Source organism: Cinclus cinclus, chromosome 6, assembly GCF_963662255.1.
Source record: "Cinclus cinclus chromosome 6, bCinCin1.1, whole genome shotgun sequence".
Classification (NCBI taxonomy): Eukaryota; Metazoa; Chordata; class Aves; order Passeriformes; family Cinclidae; genus Cinclus; species Cinclus cinclus.
This window is the reverse complement of record NC_085051.1, coordinates 28,340,607-28,363,668: the sequence shown is the minus strand read 5'-3', so window position 1 is coordinate 28,363,668 and position 23,062 is coordinate 28,340,607. Positions and strand designations below refer to the sequence as shown.

At 38.2% G+C, this 23,062-nt stretch overlaps 1 protein-coding gene across 1 annotated transcript in view; it reads right to left on the bottom strand.

Annotated features, from left to right (window-relative positions):
- MAP3K9 (mitogen-activated protein kinase kinase kinase 9) overlaps window positions 1-23,062 on the bottom strand; it is a 49,722-nt gene that overhangs the window by 8,924 nt on the left and 17,736 nt on the right. The window contains exons 3-6 of the mRNA XM_062494633.1: window positions 14,327-14,507; window positions 6,958-7,106; window positions 3,400-3,575; window positions 1,093-1,333 (exon numbers count right to left, since the gene is read on the bottom strand). Of these exons, the coding sequence (XP_062350617.1) occupies window positions 1,093-1,333; window positions 3,400-3,575; window positions 6,958-7,106; window positions 14,327-14,507 (747 nt within the window). The remainder of the gene's footprint in view (window positions 1-1,092; window positions 1,334-3,399; window positions 3,576-6,957; window positions 7,107-14,326; window positions 14,508-23,062) is intronic.

Genomic DNA, 23,062 nt, shown 5'->3' with positions numbered 1-23,062 from the left:
AAAAAAATAAAAGCAGAAAGACACAGTTAAAATCCTCTCTTTTTAAATACAAGAAAAAAGCAGATAATAATTTACGGTAACTTTCAAAGGGTGCAACTTACAGGATCCATGTAAAAACAAAATTTTACAGCTAATTGCTATTTGCCCATTGTACACACTGAGAATTCAGAACAAAGATGTGCACTCACAGCCCTGAAAATGTATCTGCTTAGTGTATGTGTGAAACACATACACATACAGACCTTGTGTTGACTGACATGTCAGATTATATCCCTGCATGAATCCGTGCACTTTACCTCTCAGTTTCTTAAGCACCACCAAAAATAGGTGTTTACAGACCTAAAGAAAGGCATAGGTAATATACACATTTTATAATAATTTCTCTTCTGAACAGCCAGTGTCTCCCAGAAAACAAAGAAGCATGTCATCACCCCTAAGGCAACAATGAGCACTAGGTGATTTACAAACCCCACACTTCTGTTTTTATCACAAATTTAAATCTCCTTAAAGGATCTGCAGTAGAAATGCTAAGGATTCAGTATTTCTGAGCATCTCCACTCTTAAGAGTGACTTTGCCAACACCTTACTAATATTTGACATTTCTTCCAGAAGTCACTTCCATGTTAATAGGAGTTCACACATGAACTACCAATCTAGGGCTTTAGTCTCAGAGCTATCAATGTATTTTTGGTAATTTTTAGATTCCTACACCAAAAAAATCCAGTAGATTATAGATTCTCCTGAAGCATTATGCAAAATATCCCCCAAGCACAAACCCCATCATCTTCTACATACATCCTTTAAAAAACTGATTCTTTTGAGTACTAACATGTTAAATTGCAACACCACATTTTTATGATAAGCCATATACAGCCAATGGCTAACAAACATGTAACATTTCCAATTTACTTCTGGCCTTAATCTTGGAACTTTGGGCAATGCTAGCCACAAGAGCAGTAAATTTAGTTTATTGATCCCAAAGAGGCGTGTTTTTCATCAAATCCTTTCTAATGCATAAGGGTCAGTAGTAAGGAACTATCAAACCTTCAGGTTGCTTCCATTTCACCTGGCACAGCCTAACACATCACTAACCTGAAGGCAAGCTGATATGATTGCCATCTTTTAACTTGAGCCGGCTCCTCTTGAACTTCCCCATGCGTTTCTTGACCCGAGGCTTCTCCTGACACAGCTGGTGGATGATGATGTTGAGTTCCCTTTCCAGGATGTCAATCTCACGTTCTGCCAGTTCCTGTTCCCGTCGTCGTAGCAGCTCCTCATGGTTCTTCTGTTCAACAGCAGCACGACTCAGCTCTTCTTCCCATGTGCGCAGCTCCTGCAGGGAGATAAGAAAGTAGAAACAAAAGGTTATCTTGCAACCTGTGGGTTAAGACTAACATTACCTGCTCTGAAGCCACAGCTTCAATGGCTCGTGCTCACAAATGGCTTGCAAACACCACTGGTTAAAGGCTCAGCTGAGAGCCAAAAACAATCCTCAAGGACTTCAATGCTTGCCATTCAAGGCCCCTCGTACCAGTATTATAATTCAGACATAACCACTTGTAAGGCCACACCTGAAATCCTGTGTCAGATTCCGGGCTCTCCAGTACAAGACAGACATTGACATACCAGAACGATTCCACTGAAGAACCACGAAGGTCATTAAGAGACTGGACCATCTCTCCTGTGAGAAAGGGCTGAAAGAGAAGGGACTGTTCATCCTAGCACTGAGAACGCTTGGGTGGAGTGAAATGGGATCTGACCAGTGTATATAAAAACCTGAGGCAAGGGTAGAAAAAATATAAAGCCAGGCTCTCTCCAGCAGTGCCCAGTGAGAGAACAAGAAGCAACAGACACACATTGAAATACAGGGGACACTCTCTGAACACTTTTTTACTGCATTACTGAGCACTAGCACAGGTTGCCCAGAGAGGTTGTGGAGTCTCAAGAGCCATCTCTACATGGTCCTAGGAAAAGCACATAAGGCAAACCTTTCTATCTATCCCTTGATGACAAAACGAATTAACTGATACTGTCCTTGAAATCCCCAAATCCCACTGCACTCCTCTCCTCTCACCACAAGGACAAAAGAATTCAGCACTTAATTCTGATTACAGAATAATTCTCTCCATATGGCCAAGTCCACTGCAGAAGGCAAAAAAGAGGAATTCAAGTTAGACGTCAGGTAGATAATCAGATTTTAATTTAAATGTTTTTAATAATGGCATTGTTACCTGGGTCATCACCAGGGAGATTTGATACATTTTACTCAATAAGTGAACAGCATATAAAATATAAATATAAAATATATATTATTTCCCGACTGCTAAAAGAGGAATACAGTATTCAGCCTGAGGACAGTGTAGTTAGTACTCCTTAGCTGTTTGTCTTTTGAAGTTTCTGGTTTTCAAAAATTGTTCCAACACAGTTTTGCCATAGGACAACAGTAGCGAGGAAATGCCTATCTGCTGATTTATTTCTCCCAAAAGCTACTAAAATAGGTGAATAGAAATGTTTTAACTATTCTTGTAGAAGTTGATTTCTTTCCTCTTACCCAAGGTCTTCTTTTCCTTCTCTCTGCCTCCTTAACACAACCTCTGAGGCCAAATCAAGACAGCTGCTTATTATGAATTCACTTTCAGGCAACAGACTGTGAACTTACAAATATATTATTACTCTAGTAATTTTGATTCTGCTGCAGCTTTTCTTACCAACAACTAAAGACAGCCTCTGTAAGGACCTTAAATTAGATGCAGCAAACTGTGCTTTCTGCAAGCATACTTGAAGAAAACTTCGGCTTTTTCACATCTCCTCTTTGAGGCTGATGGTCACCATTCCTGTTATTCCTGCTAGCATTTTTGTTTCCTGCTATTTGTCCAGATGGACTTCAGTTACAGCAGTTACTGGACCCTTTCCCCTGGTAGCACTCATGTTTATTATAGTCTATGCATTTTGGTTGTGCTCAAAACCTTGAAAACAATCCAGCAGAACCAAAGCTGCAATGTTAACTAGAGTATATATATGCTGAAAATAGCCCTCCTACATCTTCTGTTAATAGTTTTCATTGGGTTTCTCAATTAAGATGCTAATAGTGAAACAGTTATCGAATGCAATAAACAATCAACTCATCACAGCATAATGGAGTATATAATGGAAGTATAATGGAAGCTCACTACCATATTAGAAAGAGTAGCAGCTCAGGATGTGGATATTTATTTTTCTCATTATTCTACCCTTGTGTGCATCATAACCTGTCATTTATTCAGGGTCTTAATACAAGCTCCAGTAAAGCACAGACAAAATTAGCTCTGGGATGCACGAAACAGCAATCCCCATTTGAACTATGAACTGGGGAAATTACAATCCAGAGAGCACAAGCAGGGAGCAATGCTCTTTACTTACCTTTTCTTTGGCTCTGAGCTGATCAAACATCTCTTGGATCTCTTGTTTCCAGTCTTCCTGCAGGGAGTGGAAGGAATCTTTGGGCATTTCAAAAAAACCAGACTCTTCTATGGCAGTAAGATGGTCTAGGATAGTGGCAAAGGAAGGTCGTGAGTGTGGGTCAGGGTTCCAGCAATCTAGAACAGAATAAACACAAACAACTGTCAAACATCTCTAAGTATGGAGGTCTGAGAGGATGGGTAGTACTTTACTGATCCCCAGTGGCTAAGAGCAGCAAACACACTACCTGTGGTACCCCAGCTTTCCCACTGCCCGCTTGCACTGAATATTGTCAAGTACGGAATTTGTGCTTTCATGCTTGTACAATATCCAATAGCACTAAAATCTTGAACTACCTAGGTCTCTAGTTTCTATTGCAATAATATATCAAGTAAAATATAGGGTTTTTTTAATTTTACAGAAGTTCACACCTTAAAGCATTTTTTAAAAATAACAAATTATTTCCTTAAATATTTTGCTTTAAGATGCATGTATGTGTTCACAGAGTAGAAATACTAAGCAAGGCTCTTGCAAACACTTCTTTTATAAGTTACATTGCAGAGTTAACAGCCATACTGCAGGAGGATATCTGTCAGGGTTTTTCTTGTTGCCAAACTTTAATACTGAGTCATTATGAATCTTTTTTTCAGAATGGAAAACCTCTTCAGCAAAGCAAACTGGGCTGAACATGTGTGACAATAGGAGACTCAAGTAAACAATGACATAAAATTGTGCATTTTGATTTCTCCTATTTTCACAGGTCCTTTTTTATAATTTGAGAGAAAATTAATCAGACATTTTTATTTTTCTTTTAGGAGAAACCAAAGATGAACAAGTTTTTTTCTTTTATAATCTAATGCAATTATTCAGCCAATTACAGAGCTCTAAAAACACAGAATTGAAGGTAGCCATCTTACCACATAAGGCAAACCAATGAGCAACAGCACAAAAGGCAATGTTTTACAGAGATGGGAATTGAACACAGAAAACAGAAAATAGTATGAAGTAACACCTCAAGCTACAAACAATCCCCCAAATCATTACATCAAAACATTTGATTTAACAAAACTTACGAATAGGAAATTTGCACTTATTCAGTCTTTTCTTCCTTCCCCCTCATTTCGACTCCAACAGGAAAAAAAAAATCGCTTTCTCATTCTATGTTGTCCTATACCAGCACTTACACAGGTTCTTGTTGAGCAAGTGTCCTTATTCTCTTTACTACTGCTAGATGCCCACATGCCAAAATTCCAGAGCAACCAAACAGAAAAACTTCACATTCACATGTATTTGTAAGGAATACAGCTTTCCTGCATGAATGGAAGTAACTAACACATGAGTCTATCTCATCAAACAGCACTGCTCCACATGGTCACTGGACTTAAGACACACATTACTGCAGCATAAGACAGGAATTATAAAAATGTCTTAAAAGTTTTCTAGACTTTGAAGTCAGAAAAAAGGGAACATGCTTAAAAATATTAGGTGATATCCTAAAATATGTTCATTCATCAATTTTGTGGACTGAAGTACACCAAGAGACAGTTGTAATTAAAAATAAAAATCCCTTCACAAAACCTGTGCACCATCCAAGGCTTGGTACTGCAGTTCTTTTCTTTGATTTTAGCATTACTGAAATTTTGCATTTGCGAGTTCTGTTTTCAAAACTGTAGGTATCAACAGGTTCCATGTTGGAATGCATTTGTGTTTATGGCTTTTAATTTTCTTCTTTTATCAAAATAGAGAACTGAGGATGTTAGAGTGCTCTGATGACCCCCTGGCGCTGGCCAATTAGTCGCAATGGGTGTTACAGCTGGATTGTCAGTGCCATAATCCCTGTCTCTTTACCTCAGGTTTTAAGCATGGCAAAACAAACATGACCCAAAGTAAAACAAAATGCTGCAGCCAGCTAAATGCATGAATGAGTGAACAGGATAACTAGCAGGTGGCCTGTGGCTTTTATTTTGCGAGGCCTAGATCAGCCATTATTTGCACTAATGAGGACAGTTGTAACATACAGCTCTTTTCTGTAGAGCGCGAAAGTTCAGCTTTGTTGTCTCAGTGAAGACCACCATGGCAGTAATTCAAAAGTAAAAGCAGCATTAGAGGAAGAAGTGTTCACCCTAGATGGGAAACAGCCTGTTTGGAAAACAGCTTAGGTGAAGGGGCAGAAAGTAATGGGGTTTTTTTTGTTCTGATCTTTGCCCTGCACACGGAGAAGCCAAGTGTTCCAAAGCCATGTGGGTGCTCACCCCTGCACTGCTGGGTTCAGGCACTGGCCTTATGCCTCTACCTAACTTTCCCAATAGAGGGCATTATATTTAAATCCTCACTTACAGTTAAGAAATCCAGGAAAGCATGTCAAAATAAACTACCCGGCATAACACTGAGCTGGTAGTTCCATCAATTCCTTCAGATGCAGTTTCTCACTCACTGCCTCCAAGCTACTCTACCTGCAATTCTATTGTTTATTATCCAGTAGGATATTTCTTTTTTAGCAGAACATACATGAAATTTTTTACTTTAAATTAACTGAAGTCTGTAACCCAAAGAAAAGGCCAGAGAAATGCAAAAGTGTTCCAAAAGCAGAAAAAAAAATCCATCAGAAACATTTGCTTCATGATTTATATTCCTTTCCTGAGGCTAAGAGCACCACCAGTGGCCAAAGACTATCAGTTCCATGTTGAGACTGATTCTTTGCTCACCAAGACTATAAACCAAGTTTGATTTCTCTTTACCTTTGTTCTCCTTTCTGTCAGACAGGTGTAAAAATGTTTATTACATAAAAACACCTAGAAATCCTTGGGAATAGGGACACTGACAAAAATACTGAAGGTATGGAAGAGAGAGACGGCAGAAGAGAGGGAGGGAGAGAGTAAACAAGTGAAGCTCAGGAGACATGCAAGTAGTTTCAATGGCCAGCAGACCAGGTCATAAGTGTACATAAGTATACCTGAAAACAACCCCACACAATCTTTTTTAATAACTACAGCAGCCCTGATGACTTAACTCCTGTATGTCTTTCACCTCTGTAGCCCTTGGGCATGAACTACCTCCACAGACAAAGCAGAAAATCACATAATTCTGACTGAAAATATGAGTTGTTTTGGAATAGCCATATTTAAACAATTGAAGTTTAATTTCAAACCAATCTTACACTACTAGCAAGATGTTCGAGATACGAATTTTAAAACAAGTTAAAGATTTCAAACAAGACAAAAATATGTGGAGTTTTGGTGTTAGTGAGTCCTCACTACTAGAAAACAAGTTAAGTGGTGACAGCAATAGCCCCCCTTCTCTTATAAAGCCAGTTGGTAAAAAAATCTCTTTCATTATTCTGTTAGTAAACTGACTGTCACAGCACACTAACAGCCAGGCCTGGCTCCTACAATAACACGCACCACTGAATAAAGCCACTGGAGAAATCTGTGCTCTTAGGTAACAAAACCAACAAAAGAGACCATGCTCAACAGCACTCTAGAAGCAGCACAAACCACACTCACACCACAGCTGGCTTACCTTCCATGAGTTTGGCAAAAGGCTCAGGACACGTGGAAGGGATTGGAAGGGCAAGCTTATTCATAGCAACACCATATGCTACTGCAAGACCATCAATTCCTCTGAATGGCACTTCTCCTGTTAGCAGTTCCCAAAGCAGCACACCATAACTATTGGGAAGGAAACAAAAAAGAATAGGTGTTGGACTTTAACACAGCTTTTGTCAAGCAACAAGGTACCTGAAGCTGGGAATTTGGTATACTTAAGAAATTGCAGTTTGCAGGACAAGCTTATAATGAATGCCAAACTAGTGATCTGCCCTATTTTACCTGCTTTTTTTAAACAAGACAAAAATAAGATGACACTTTCACCTTTTATGCATAAATAATTTCCTCTTTGAAGCTGAGAACAGTCTGAAAACCAAAAATCTCCTAATTTCAAACCAGAATCTCTCAAAACACGCAAAAATATGAAGCAGGCTTATTTGGAGGCTTGTGGTTTTTAAAAATAAGTAAAAAATACTTCTTCAGAATTAAGGTGTCATCTTAAGATGTTCTACAAAATATGAAGTTATGGAAATAGTTCTAGGAGAACAGTCCTGGAAAGTATACTCCCAAAGTATATAATGAAAAACAACCTCAGAATACTTTTTCTGCTTCTTTGAAGCCTGAAACAGAAACTGCTTCTTCATACTTGGTGACCTGACAGTTTTTTCTTCCATTGATCTCTTACTCTTCTGAACTCATTTACCACCCATTATATTCTGTGGTAGTGAACTCCACAAATTTAATGATACATTGCCAAAAAATACTTCCATGTATGTGCTTTGAGTTGTCACTTAATAATTTCATTGGCTTCGCTGTAGCTCTTTCAGTACAAGAAAGAGTAAACATATGTTCCCTATTAGCTCCTTCCATGCTGTCCATGATTTCAGAGGCTCCCATACATCCTGCCTAAATCATCATCTTTCCAGACCCCCAAATCCTAATCTAACTAAATCCTAATCTAGTTACTATCCTGAACAGAAGCCATTTCATATCTTTCATTGACCTTGACATCTTCTGTTGGAATGAGCAAAATCACAATTTTAAAGATATGGGGAGAGGCACAAATGGTATTGCTTGTTTTCTTTGTTTCCTATTAAATTTTCATTTGCCAGTTGCCTCACTCTTTACACAATGAGCTAAGTTATCCATAGTAGCTCCAGTGTGTTTTTACTGAATCAACAGTAGTAAAATTTAGAGCCCATAAATGGTAGATACGAAATTCTTCCATGGCTACTACTTTGTATTTATTTTATCACTCATTATAGTAAAGTGTTTCCTTGTCTCTATGCAGCAGACGAATTTTTTTATCCTGAATAACTTGGTATCATCAACCATGCTACCTAACCATTTATAGTTTTTTTTCAAAACACTTATGATTGTGTTGAACACAGAATTCCCCACCAAGAAAACGGATTTATTCCTTCAGTAATTAAGAATTGATTAAATGAGGGGGGAAAACACCTGCCCTTCTTTTCCCACATCAAATTACTTTATTTAAAAGCTTATGATGAAGGATTCTGCTTAAAGTCTTTATAAATCCAAATATAGTATAAGCAATTCTCACCACTTGATCACATATTCTGTATTTCCTTCAAGCATTTTCACTTTTCATAAGGTATTACTTCTTCTTCTACAGAAGCTGACTCTTCCCCAGATATGCTCACATGTCCACCAGCTCCCTGCTCCTTTCCTTCGTGCTGTTTCTACCCTTGAGAAGAACTCAAGATCATACTTGCTAATCCTCAGGAAGCTCTTTTACGACCTGCCACCATGTCTGCTGCCTTCCATTTCTCTGGTACTACACCAGCTTTAAGCAACACATGACACAGTGCAGCTATTAACTCAGCTGATTTTCATGTTCTTGTAGAAATCTTGGGTGTAACTGCAAATCTTGGGAATTGTTACTGCTCATTTTATCAGTCAATTTTAACACCTCTGAATTCTACTTCACTAAGATATGTCCTCCAGGCTTGACTCCCTTAAAGAAAAAAATTCAGTTTAAAATGCTTCTTTGAGTATTCTGGCAGACACATGTGAATGAGTTTTTTTTCTGGTATAGCCTTATTTTCTTTACACTCCTACATTTTGCTCACCCCTGGGCTGTTACGTTTTCTTGCAGGGTTCTCACCTGTGCTGGAACTGAAAGCAAGGGATTTGGGTTTATGCTTCAAGAAGACTCTCCTCAAAACACTTTTATTTTGTTTTATGTTCACCTTGACAGAGCTCAAGTCAATGCACAATTTTCCTCATTTGGATACAGTCCGAGCTGTTAAAAAGATGCCTTTCAGTAAGCTTTTCTACACTGTCTTCTTCATTCTTTTAAAGGATTTCCCATACATTCACTCAGGGTTTTAACAGCGTCCTTAAAAGATATCCATGTTGCATCTTCCCTTTTGTTGTTTTTACACAAAATTCCCAATGTTGTCAATAATCTTGAGGTTAGACACTACTGTAAAAGACTAACTTTTCTTAATTGTGCTTGCAAAGCTATGAATCCTAAGTACATATATATTTGGACCATTTCATACTGTACAACCTTAAAAGCCTCCTTAGCAGATCTGAAGAACAAGTGAAAAACTGCTTGTCTTCCTACAAGCTTCTTAAATAGCTGCTCCATGAAAGAGTCCGAAGCGAAGATATTAAGCTTTCTTGTTTCAAAGCAACAGCTTCCCTATCCATTTGGAAGTACATTATCACAAACTGTACTCTTGTAATCTCCCTTCCCCCCATCACACCTTTAACATTCACTGTAACTGCTGCTACCTTTGTTGGACACCCTTAACAGTACTTTTCCTACTTAGAGAAAGGATTTTAATCACAAAAGATCTAATATTTGCTGCTAACACAGCTATTTTACTTTATTAAGCAGAATATAATATTTTTCTGACCTACATGATATTTTGCTTCTTTTTGGATGTAATTCATACTCTTGATATTATAATTTATTATTTCTCTCTCAAGAGCATTATCTAAAAAAAATAAAATCTCAGAGTCTAAAGAGTTCCCATTTTCTTTTTTGCCTTCTAGGATTTATAAAACATTCAAAGAAAATGAAAACTGAACTGAATGTATACTTGGACTATCTAGATTTGATTTATCATTCATGTTACTTTTCAGTTTGGATATGACTGTTGATAGTAAAAGGTAGTAAAATCTACCAAAGTGTTGTATTATTACTTTAACACTAGTATTAGATAAAGCACTAGTGATGTGTTCAAAGCACTTCTTCTGCAGGGTAATTTTTAAAGGAAAAAGGAATAGACTGATGTTTCTTCTAATGTGATGCTAGAAGTGTATACTGCAGGAAAGGTCACTTTGCTTCTGATGAAACTCAATGTCACTATACTTGCAGTTCATTACTGAGAATACTGCTTCCACTGAACTGAGGAATACTGCTTTGTGGCACTTGAATAATAATCCCAAGTGAATAAACACCAAGAGAGGTGCTGAACAGAATGTTTTCCTATTAACTCTCAAGCAGAAGATTTGAAAGTACAAAGGAAAAAGCCAGATCAAAAGACTTACACAAAAAAAAGGCATAGAAAGAAAGAAACAAGGGCCACTACTCATTCTCAGTGGGGAGAAATAAAAAGTGAACAAGCTCATTTATTTTTCCAGCACCTAGTTGTAATTTTTGGATTTTAATTATGAAATGAACCATGTGACACAACCCATACATCCAAGTCAACTGACACTTGTGTGAATAATTAACCATCTTTCAGTGATCCAGTAATCCCTTAAGCCATTTAACATCAAGTTCAATTCTACTCACTGGATTTTCAGGGCAAGGAAGGCTGGAGGTCTGCAGGATTTCCCATGTGATTTTGCCACCTCCCTTGTTAGTCTGTGAACTTTTAAAAAACAAGTAATTTTTTCTCACTGGTACTGTTTCATGTACCACAGGCTTCTTTTATCCATTTCCCCAGGTTCAACACTTCCCAAAAGGAAGGAATTAGAAACCCAACAAAGAGATCCTAGCTCCAACAGAAACTAGAACATGACTTTCATTAAGAAAAAAAAAAACCCTAAAACTTTATTACATTTTTATGGCTATCAACAGCTGACATTTTGCATGTTAATGAACTGGCAGTTCCAGAGATGACCCTTCCTATCCATTTCACAACAATCAGTAGGATGTCCTTCTCCCAGGGGAGTTTCTCCTAATACTGCTAGTCAGCACTTATCTGCCAGGTACTGAAGTCTGGCCAGTGCTTCATTACACACAGGAAACTAGAGAAGCCTACAAGTGGGCAGTTGTGGATGGAAGTGCCTGACCAACACTTGCTCAAAACAAAATATTCTAATGACTGAAGTTTCTACACTCAGCACCAAATGCCTGAAACTTTCAGACATGCTAATCTGATGGTTTTAGCTAGAGTTGGTATTCCATTCCTAAATGGAAATTAAATTGCCAATTATTTCACTGGTCTCAGAGTAGACAGAGCTTCAAAAATATCTAAATTGAGGAACACTGAGAACTCAGATGAAGGTTATATGGTGTCTTTATATTCCACATACCAGTAGTATGACAATACAACTGTCTTTTAAGCAGCACAAGTAAAAAATGTAGTGTGCAGCAAACAAAAAATACATTTAAACAGCCAAATGACAGGAAAATTTTATTTATATGCCTACTAACATTAGCATACAATACTGGATGAGCTACAATACTCATGCTTTCACCACACCCCTGTAAATCCAAAGCAAATATAAGCACAAAGAGATTTACAGGAATGGACTTAATTAAATAAAACTGTATTTTCATTGTCCTCTGTGCAATATAAGCACAAGACTTCTACTGTATATCTATAGAGCTTGCAGGTACAGCACAGCAAAATTCACAGCAACAAGTTTTCACTAGCAAGATTTACTAAGTAAATCTTTACTGCTACTATGAACAAGCTTCATAGAGCCCCAGACTCTAGTGACTGATATCATGTGTGGCCATTCTTCACTCTTGTTCTTTGCCAGCCCTATTCTAGAGCACAGAAACAGAACTTTTTAAATGGAGCTTGACACATATTTTGAAAAGGTGAACCAGTTAGTTATGATAAGACTGACTCAGGAAATTTCAGTCCTAGCATGCATCTTCTCCAGCATCTTCACCTGTTTTTGCAGTGAGAACACAAGCAGAACAAGATCCTTCTTCAAAGGCTGGGCAACAATTCAGCCAGCAGTATTATTCTAATAAGCTTTAAAGAAAAGGTGTTGAAATAAAAGGGTTTGTAAACATTAGAGACAATTCTGTTGATGCTGCATAGACTAACTGGAAGGTTGTTAGGCCAAAAAAAAAAAGAAAAAAAAAAACAAACCCACCCTATGTCTCCAGTGATTAACCAACTGGTTGAACTGGACAAGAGGAGGGGCAAGTCTAATAGGATAAAAAAGTTCATCCTGTTAAGAATTTCAGGTTGCATCCTCAGGTGGGGACAGGATTTATTACACAAGTGCATGACCGCATTTTTAAAATCTAAGGCTTACAATCATTGACACACTAGTAGCAATTGCACTGGCAAGCATTTGTCCTCTGCATACATGTTGTTCTTCTTTAACTGGAGGTTTCAGCCACCAGAAAGAAAAGGCTTATTCAGAGACAGTATCTAAGTTCTCTTAATCGTGGTGATTCTCTGTTTAAGGGAGAGTATTGTGAGGAACTCAACTTCTTTTCAAGGGAAGACTGGTAACTGTAACAAGAGAAAGTGTTGAAGGAATATTAAAAGTAGAAATCAAGTACTCTGAAAAACGAACAAATAATTTCAGTTATTTACAGCCCTTGATCACTGCAAAATGATTCACAGTCCTTAAATCAATGACCAAACTGGTACTTCTGCACAGCTATTAGAGGCACTTGTGTTACCTTCATGAAAATCACTAACTGACTGAATAATTCTTAACTTTTTTAAAAGTAATTCATACTGCTACTGATCTGTTCATAGCATGCCTGAATTAATAAAGTTACAATTACAGGAAAACTGTTCCACTTTTCCTTCTCCCTTTCTCTTAAGTTACCCTTGAAGGCCCTTCCTGGCACTACTTAGAGAACAGCAAGTTTATGTTCAAGGTTGACAAGCTGTGTACAAACCAGTACCATCACCACATGCACAGAAAAGGTGCACAGCCATAAGATTTTAATTTCTGCCAGAATTCAACCAAAACCCTGGTTCTTGCTCAATTTGTCTCAGATTAGCTACAGAGGCTACCACATTTAATTACACAGTCAGAATTTTATCGACGCTATTAGAGTGCAAAATACAAGTTCACAGACTTATCACAAGGCAACACATTATCTATTCAGCAAAACTGAACAAGGAAAATGAAAAATCCCCACACCCAACAGCTGCTGTAACAGCTAGACAAGTCTGCCAGCTGGGCTATTTCTTTATCCTGACAGGTTTTACAGCATGCAGTCACTTGTGGAGGAGCATTAGTGGCCACCGACAGAATCTTACTGCTATGAAGACAAAGATCCTGACATTTCAACACCTTTTTCTCCACAAGAAAAACAAAATTCTCTCTATTTTTATCTGTTTCAGATGTTCAGTATTAATTCTAAGTCATCCAGCATCCAGAAAAGTTGCTGTCCTGGAGCTACTTAGTAAATTCTATATTTACCAATCCACTTAACAGTGGTATTCAAACTCACTTTCTGCAAGTATATGGGCCAACTCTTACACTCTTCCCTACCAAATTAGCTCATTCACAAAAACTCCAGTGCCTGAATGAAAAAGATAATATATACATTCAAGTTACTATTTATGGATTACATACTCAGATGGACCCAGATAAGAGATCTATTATCCCATGTGAAAGACCAGAAGGGTGGAAATAATTAATAAAATTATTATGAAAGCGAAAAACATAGTATTCAGATTGAAACAGCAAGGGGAATTCAATTAAGTACAGTGTGTTTGTGTACACATACATTAAGTGACAGATTACTACCAAAACAAAATATTTCAACATTATCTTGTATGCAAAACAGTAAAAAAATAAAGTACTTCTCAGATTGTATTATGGCCTTTGATTATGTCAGTCGAGAGCCAAATAAGCACAGAAAATTTGGTTTCGATAAAGCAGAGGGGATTTGGATTATGAATCCCAAAATAATCTGAATGAAAATTTACAGAACAACAAAATTTAGAGGCATGCAGTAGCTGGTCCATCACTTACTTTCTACAGTAAGTCTAAGGTAAGTCTGACAGATGGAAAGCTGGTGGATAACGTTTTTTAGGACTTGAAGTTTTAATATTTGGTTCACCATTACTCATTCTTACACATAAAAGAGACTTCCTGGTAGGTCTAGTCACTCTTTAGTACCCAATCACTTAATGCCAAATCAATACCTCCAAACATCGCTGCCTTTGGAGAACATGGAAGAGCGGATGACCTCAGGAGCCATCCAGGCATATGTCCCAGCTGCGCTCATTTTGGTAGTTTTATGCCATTCCCTGGCCAAGCCGAAATCCGTGATCTTCAACATCTTGTTGCTCAGATCTCCATTTTCCACCTTTTCGAGTATCAGTACTGGAGAAAAGGGGGGGGGAAGGGGGAATAAAAGGTATGCAGAGTAAAGCTAGTATTTATGCAAAAAAGATTTTCCTGGAGTTCCCCCAGATTTCAGTATTTTCCCTGGCTTTTCATTATTCAAACATACCCTATTACAGGTTACTTCAGGCTGATCCCTTCATTTGACAACTGAACAGTTCTCTAGCAAATAACTTCAAATTTAACCAAAGCACCAAGCCCCAGAGAAGAAACACGTAATAATATAATTATTTAATATAGTGCCTAGTGTCATTCTGTATAATGCTCTTCTAAGAGGAAGTGAACCACTGTAACTTCTAGAAATCCAGATAAGGGAAGACATTTCCTAATTAATCCTCTCTCAGCAAGCCAGTAATAGCATCTTTTTCTTGAACTGCTTAGAGGACTTGTTTTTGTAAATCCAGATACACACATAGGCTAGATATACCCTTCATGTAAATGTGTTAGGAGTAGAAGCTTTATGCACAATATTTTTAAAGTCACTATTGAAAAAATATATTTTTGATTGGTAATAATATGCCCAATTGCAGAACGCATATAGACACCCATAGACTCCCTCCCCCATCATTACTAAACTACTTTTTTCAGCCCTGTTTCAGTGGCAAAGGAGTACTTATCCAAGAACTTTAAAAATACCCTGAGGCAGAACTCAAAAATGCTGTGATATAAAACATATTCCTCTGTAGCTGGGAAGTTTTACTGTTACACCACCCTGTGTAAACCAGAGCCCACAGGTATCCACTCTGCTTTAGCAGCATCTCATCATCCTCTTTGTCTTAGTGCAAAGTCATCACACGAGTTGCAGAGTTGCACCAACAATACACCATAAAGCAACAGAACATGACGGCACTTAACTTACAGAACTAACAGAACCATAAGCCCCTGAAATTATTTTAAGCCACTTTGTAAAGAATCACAAAGAAAAAAAAATATTTGTACTACTATTATTCCAAGGACTTCACATCAAAAATCACCAAGCCAGTTGCACACCATCATTATGCAGCTACTGCTTTTAATGTCATTACAGACACTACAGACAGAGGTTCTCAGAAAACATGAGGATGTTTTTTTTCTTTTTCTATGGATGCACCAATTGCAAAAAAACTACCCCCCCCCCAAAAAAAACAAAAAACAAAACCAAGCAAAAGAAATCCCATAACCTCCATAATCAAACAATCATGGATTATAACAAGACCTATAAAAGGCAAATGTGCTGCAAAAGTTACAGAAAATAATCTTCACGACCATTTTCAGGATGCATTATAAGTAACACACATTTACAACGTTAAAAAACTGCTTTTAGTTTAGTAATAAAGAAATTGCCTGATCTTTGAAAATTAAAAAAAAGCCTTTTACAAGGCTTCAGAATTCACAAAATACTACTACAAAGATTTTTGTGGGACAACTCAGGGTGTGAAGAAATTAGACCTATGGTCAAGCCCCTGGTTCTTGCTTCTTTTGCAGAATTTCTAACATGACCATTCTCCTAATCAGGGAAAAAGAGATTGTGGCCTAGAGTTACTGTTCTCTTCATTTTGGCAAACATATATGCATTTTTAGAGCAATACTTCAGTGCACAACAGAACCACCACAAGAAACCAAGGTACAGAAGATGCCTTCCTTTGAGCCTCTTCTTCAAATAAGCCTAACTTTTTTACTTCTTTCAAGCAGATGAAATGTTAAAAGAAATTGCTAGCAAGAAAATCTTCCTAAAATGTATATAGTGTTTCTTTTTCTAGCTTGTACCCATTCTGCCTAAAGAACTGGCAGAATAACAAAATGTAATTTTAAATTTAAGTGCAGTCATTTAAAGAGATGTAGTGATGTTGTAAAATTAAAGCAAAACTTTGAGACAAGAAAGTATGGGTTTAGGGGATTTTGGGTTTTTTTTGCTTCCCTCCATAACTGTGGAAGGAAATTTCTTGTTCACAGATCATATTCTGTCTGAATGAGCTCAATAGCAGCACAGAGCACCACGTATCACAGCTGATACATACTCTGTACATACCTTCCTGGTAAGAGGTTTTTTAAATCAAATTACCTTGATTTGTATTAAGTCCTAACAAAATAATTAGTACTTACCTAGATCTTTTGTATCCAGAACTTTTCTTTTGTCAGCTACAGGGTAGTAAGAAAAATTACCATGACAAAAGTCCACAGAAAAGGACAAAAAAAAAAAAAGAGAAGGATTTATTGCAAGTCTTTGATTCCTTAGTTACATCCTTGGCTCCTTTTCTATTTCCTTGCAATAATTGCTTGGGGTAGTAATTGTGCAATCCAAATTTTTAAAACAATTTTAAGAATGGTATCTCTTTCCAGCAACTGTTTCAGTTCTCTTTATTGTATTATTCAGTATCAACTGGCTCACTAGTAAGTGCCAGAAGTCTCCCTCACCCATCTGTCAGATTTTCAAACAAAAATCCTTGCTCTCCCCTCTTGTTTTAGCCTGAATTTCAATGAAGAACTTGCAAACAGGTGAAATATTAATTCATTTTAATCTGCTCCTTAAAAAAAAAATATTTTATGGTGAACACACAAAAGGTTGCTAGGACACTGCAAATGTATTCGGCTTACACTAATCAACATGGTTTCATTTGCTCCTGAGTTTTACCTACAATCAATTACACCTTGTTTAATACTCAGTGCAAGTCCTCTCCTGCAAGTTCTACTTCTGCACTTGAATCAGTCCATGACAAAACAAACAAGATACATGAAACACAAACAAGCAACATGCTCTCTATGCTTACAGACTTAATGTGCTTTTTCCTCTTTTAACAGATTTTGATCACTCAGGGCTGAGCTAACAGTCATCTGGCCTAACTGTATTGGGTTTACACGGCCAGGATTTGGTAGTGGAAAGCTAGAAGTCTTCCCTATGTCCAGCAGAGCCAGTCCCTGGTGGCTCCAAGATGGATGTTCCACTGGCCAAGGGTGAGACAATCAGAACTAATGGTAACACCTTTGTGGCAACATATTTCAGAAGAAGAATTAATAAAAAATAGTTATTGTGCAGATTTAATTGCATCAAGAGAAGAGTGGAGTGAGAGTATGTGAGAGGAACAACTCTGGAGACACCAGCATCAGTGCATAAGGACGAGGAGGAGGTGCTCCAGGCACCAGAGTTTTCTCTGCAGTCCATGAAGGACCACATGGACACAGAGATCCACCTGTACCACAAGGAGGAGACCCATATCAGAGCAGGTGGATGGATGCCTGAGGAGGCTCATACTGGAACAGGCTCCAGGCAGGCACCTGCAGACCTGTGGAGAGGTTTCCTGGCAAGACTTGTGACTGCATGGGGGATCCATGTTGGAACAGGCTGAGCCTGAAGGACTTCACCCTGTGAGGGAAGAGAGCAGTTTCTGGAGTTGTTGCTTGTGGGATAGATTCATGCTGGAAAAGTCCATGGAGAACTGTCTCCTGTGGGAGGGATCCCACACCAGAGCAATAGAAGGACTCCTCTCCCTAAGCAGCAGCAGGAACAATGTGTGATTAACTGAGCATAAGCCCCATTCCCTGTCTCCCTGTGCTGGTGCAAAGAGGAAATAGAGCTGGGAAGGGGGGAAGGTGTTTTCTTTTAAGGTCTTCTTTTACTTCTCATTGCCCTTCTCTGATTTTTTTTAATAACAAATTCAATTGATACTTCCAATTTGAGTCTGATTTTGCCCATAATGGTATTTGAAGAGTTATCTCTCCTGGTCCTTATCACAACTCATGAACCCTTTGTTATATTTTTTCTCTGCTGTGCAGTTGCAGGGGGTAGTGACAGAGAGGCTTTGGTGGGTGTCTGGAATCCAGCCAGGGTGCCAGGAATCCAGCTAATACACTACCAAAACAAGTTCAGGCACAGATATAGAGCACTTACACCAAAGTGCAGCTAATGTACCAAGGAAGTAAAGCTCAATCTTGTCTCCTGATTTTAAAGATCTGCCAAGTGATACAGAGGTTTAAAATAGGTAGAAAATGTAACAGAAAATCTTTCATGTTCCCAGTCTTCAAGAGAGAAACAGTTTGGCAGCAAAGACATTAGACCAAGCAACCAGGGAAGAACCAGATCCAAACCAGCAGGAACATGAAGAACGTGTGTCAGCTTGGGAGGGGCGGATCAGCCTATCCGTGTTTCAACAAGGCTCATGCAAGAAATCTCTTCCTGTGTGCATGCATAGAGCCAGCCAAATTGTAGATGAAGGTCTGCTATGTATTACTGCTCCTCTTTTTCCTCTGTAGCACAGCTAAAAGCTGATCTTAGGTAGCATGGTAGGAACCAACCAGCAGTGTGCAAAGGGGACTGGTGAAGCAAATCGTGTATTACAAGCACATTCAGACAGCTTTCACCTTCCAACTGCTGCAGCAAAACAACTTAATGTAGGAAATCACCATGTTCTTCACATACTGTGCAAGTGCAAAGGAAAGCACCATGGCTTAAAGTAACATTAAAATGGTCAGCAACCTTCAGTGAAGTGTACCATGCATGCGTGTCCTTACGGAAGTAATAAACCATTAGTGCTCAGGTACATTTTCATATAATGCTGAAAGACTTGGAACTTGTCCTCAGGAAAATAAGCACTTGACAATGAGATATTAATTACAGCTCACGGAAATTCTGTCCAGCAAGGCAGCTCTTCAATATTTCCATGTGTCCCAGTGTAGAATGAATATGATCAAATTTCCTTTTGTATCTCTTCACAAGACCCTCTTTAGATCAGGCAGTCATCCAGATCCAGATACATACAAGTTAGCTGTGTAATTTCAGTCACTAAGAGTGTACTAAGAACTTTATTACCATATGGATTTTCAAGAGTCATTACTGACCCTTGATTTGACCCCACTGTTTTATCCCTTGAGAGCCAGGCAGAGAGCAAGTCCTGAAAGATGACAGTCAATCAAATCACATTAGAGAGCTGAGATATAAAGGTAGAAATTAAATACTAGGCCTCCTCTTATCTGGGTTATGATGAGATAGTAATTTTTCTTTGAAATGAAAATGTTTACTGAGCTTACTCCATATTCTTCAAGAAATCTTTGGTGCCCTACAAGAAGCATTAATATATTTTCCTATCAGACTCTTGTGAACAATTTCCTAATTTGTGATCGTCGTATTTTCAGAACTTTTTGATAGAGGCTTCCATCCATATGATGCTTTGGCTCCTGCTCTAGCCAGGAGCCACACTGCATGACATGCCAGTTTCAATCCATACAGAGTGACAGGACGGTAACTCTGTCAATGCTGGCACCATTTAATAATGTACCCAGGATACTCTTGTGCTTGTCTGTGATTTGAGCTAGCAGCTTTTCCTAGCAGAGTTGAAAGCAATGGAAACCAACTTCTTGAGGTCAGGTGAAACCAATTTATCTCCCCCACTATTAACACCATTCTGTATGTACATTAATAGCAAGCAGGCTTTCCATAGATTCCAATGTCAGTCTTACTGAAAGCCATTAAGCCCGTGGAAGCACACAGATCCTAGTGAAAACAGATCTCAAAGGTTTTGATTCTCAGTTTCATGAGCCACAGCTGTGTATCAGTGGCTTCAAGAAGAATGAGGGTTTCTTTTCTAGAGCCAGGGCCAACTTAGATGCTTTTGTTGCTAAAACAAAGATTTCTACTGAAAACAAACATCACAGGAACAGATCCACCCAAAGTACGACTGACACAATGTTATCTCACACTGAGTCGGCTCTTCCTCCTGTTCCACCAAATTCCAAATAATTATGCTTTACTAGAAAGACAAAAAACATCTGCCTTAGTATTCAAAGCAATACAAAAACCAGCTTGGATAATATTTCTAAAATGGCATAATATCCTTCAACCTTCATGTAATTCCTACTGCTGGATCTTCAGTTCTGTCTCATCATCACAAGTCACTACAGAGATAGATGCTTTTCAGAAGGAGAAATCACTGCAGTGAAAATACTGACACCTGCAGCTTCAAATTTTTGTTATTAAGGACATTGTATACTATACCAAAAGCACTGGTTAGTTCTAAGTCGCAAAACAGAGGACCAAATGAATTCTGAAGGAATACAAACTGAAGTTACAAAAATCAACACTTTAATTAAAAGCTAGCCAAGTTACTACTCTGCCATAAATTAGTAGATAAAACTACAGAGGGGTTGCCCTGGAGGCAAGTAATAAGCATTTCTATAGAGATGAAATTCTGTCTTGCATGCTTGCAACAGATGCACACCTGCCACAGTCTCCCATGTTCAAAAGGTGAATGTCTTCTCCTTCCTGTTCTCCCCGCTCTATTGCTGTGGATCATTACAATGAAAGCTGGCTTACATGAAACTAACTCACAGCATCTCAGAAGGCAGTCCTCCCAGGCTCCAAACAGTCAGAGAAAAGACAAAGCCTCTACAGAAGGGGATTCCAAGCATATGTCCAAATTACCCTCCACAGTAGCCTGTCATGACAAGAGGCACATCTATGCTAAGTGCTTACTCAAGCCACATAAATTTCTGTGGTCTGGTATAAGCAAGTTATTTCAATTACAGAAGTTCCCCGATACACAAGATGTTAGGGAGACATCTGGTGAAAACCAATTTACTTATTGTTCCAAGATTACCTCAGTGGTCTAAACATCTTTAAGTTGTCAGAAATATATTGTTCTATTAGTATGACAGCTAATGTAATCCAAACTGGTACTACTGTAAAGTACATCTTAAATAAAACTGTCCCTTTGCCCACAACAGCAGCTGCAGGTCATCTTTCATTGCATCTTGCACCACCCACCTTAATAATCATTGAATCAGTTGAAAAGTCAATGGTGAACACATCACTGACAAACACCCAAAGCCTTAATGCAAGTAAGACGTCATTTCCTGATATTATACAGCTATGTTTTCACTACTCACAGATCTACCAGAATGACAGAGCAGATATACAATACACCAAAACAAGATAAAAGATAGGGGGATAAAGATTTATAACTTTTGAGGGGCATAAAGCTGTATATCCTTTGATCTACCTGTACCTATGTTTTAAAAATCCAGAAGAGATTGGGTAAACCATACCTAATATGTATCATTTCTACTTCCTAGCAACTGCATTACGAACTATAAAACTGCTGAGCAAATTTTGTTTTGGGAATATTTTGAACTATGCTATAGTGTTGCAATGCAAATAACTGCATTGTTGATACACTCTTGATTCTGTTTAACCCAGTTTATTTGTATTACCTCTTTCCAATTATGCTAGAAGATCTAAGCCTGAATTTCTTTCCTTCTGCCAGAATATATACATTTCCATCTCTTTCCTTTAATTTTCTTCTTAAACCTGTCTACTCTCCTTCTAAACATGTTCCTCTATCCTACACAAACAGAAAAAACCATCTGCAGCAAATCTTTCAATACGATCACTAAAACAAATGCAATTAATCTTAGGTTTCAAGTTGGTCACTACAAAACCTCAGTCATATACCTCCTATTCTTAATCCAATGCTGTACTACCTCCAGTATGCACAAAGAAAGATAGTTTAAAGAGGTAGATTGCTTTCACCAAAGGAAATTTTTCACAAGGGAAATTAAGAAAATAATTTTGGCAACAAAATTAACAGCTGCTGTTTTAATTCTCTGTTCTGCTCACATTACACCAGCAGAATGAGGAAATGCATTATAACATCCCTTCACAAATAGATTTTCCCCCTGGAATGCAGCAACACTGTCAGATTTTTGCTTGTTTCTTTTAGAATGGTTTAGTTTACAGATATACTTTTGAACAGTTTGGACAGTATTCTTAGCATCCAATAGGCCAAAGCAATGTGGAACAGTAAGTAAAGAAAAATAAACACTAACATATTCTGATCCAGTTGCTAGCAGCATCAAAGAACTGGTATGAAACGGCTCCTCAACTACCAACACAGTGTCAAGGCAGCAAAATATGGTCATAATTGCCTTTTTCTGGTTTCTGAGCCTAGAGAGATTAAGTTAATCTGCATAGTTTAGTGCTGAACAGAATACTCCTTTGCTTTGTTTGCATTACAAGCTGACTCATCACTTCAGAAGTAGATCAACATTCAGGAAGGAACTACTACAGTGTGATCTTACACAGCAAAAATACCCCACTTTTACCTATCAAAGTAGAAGAAAGGGGTTGTTGTGTACTGCACAAAATAGTATGAACAGCCAGGCACAGCAAAAGCTGGCTTCAGCTTTTGCTACTATTCTGCTGTTGTATTCCCAGCACACCAAGAAAATAAAGAAGTTCCTGATTTAACAGGCAAAAGTTGGTAACAATAGCGAGGAAATCGGGATTACCCTGCAATACCACCGCAAGAGTTAACCACCAAACTGCCCATCACCCCTGTACTTCATGACAACAGCTACATCAACAGCTTCATGCTCCATCTCCCAGTCCAGAGAACATATGTGTGTATTAAGAAACGTGAAAAAAAATCACAAAAATTTAAGACAGTCTCTTGCATAGTCCAGCTCACAGTTCACATCAAGTCAATTATCTGTGCGTGATGCTACTCAGTCAACCTGGCACACAAAAATAGAAAGCTATTAGCTAATGAATGTCAGGCCTGATGGAA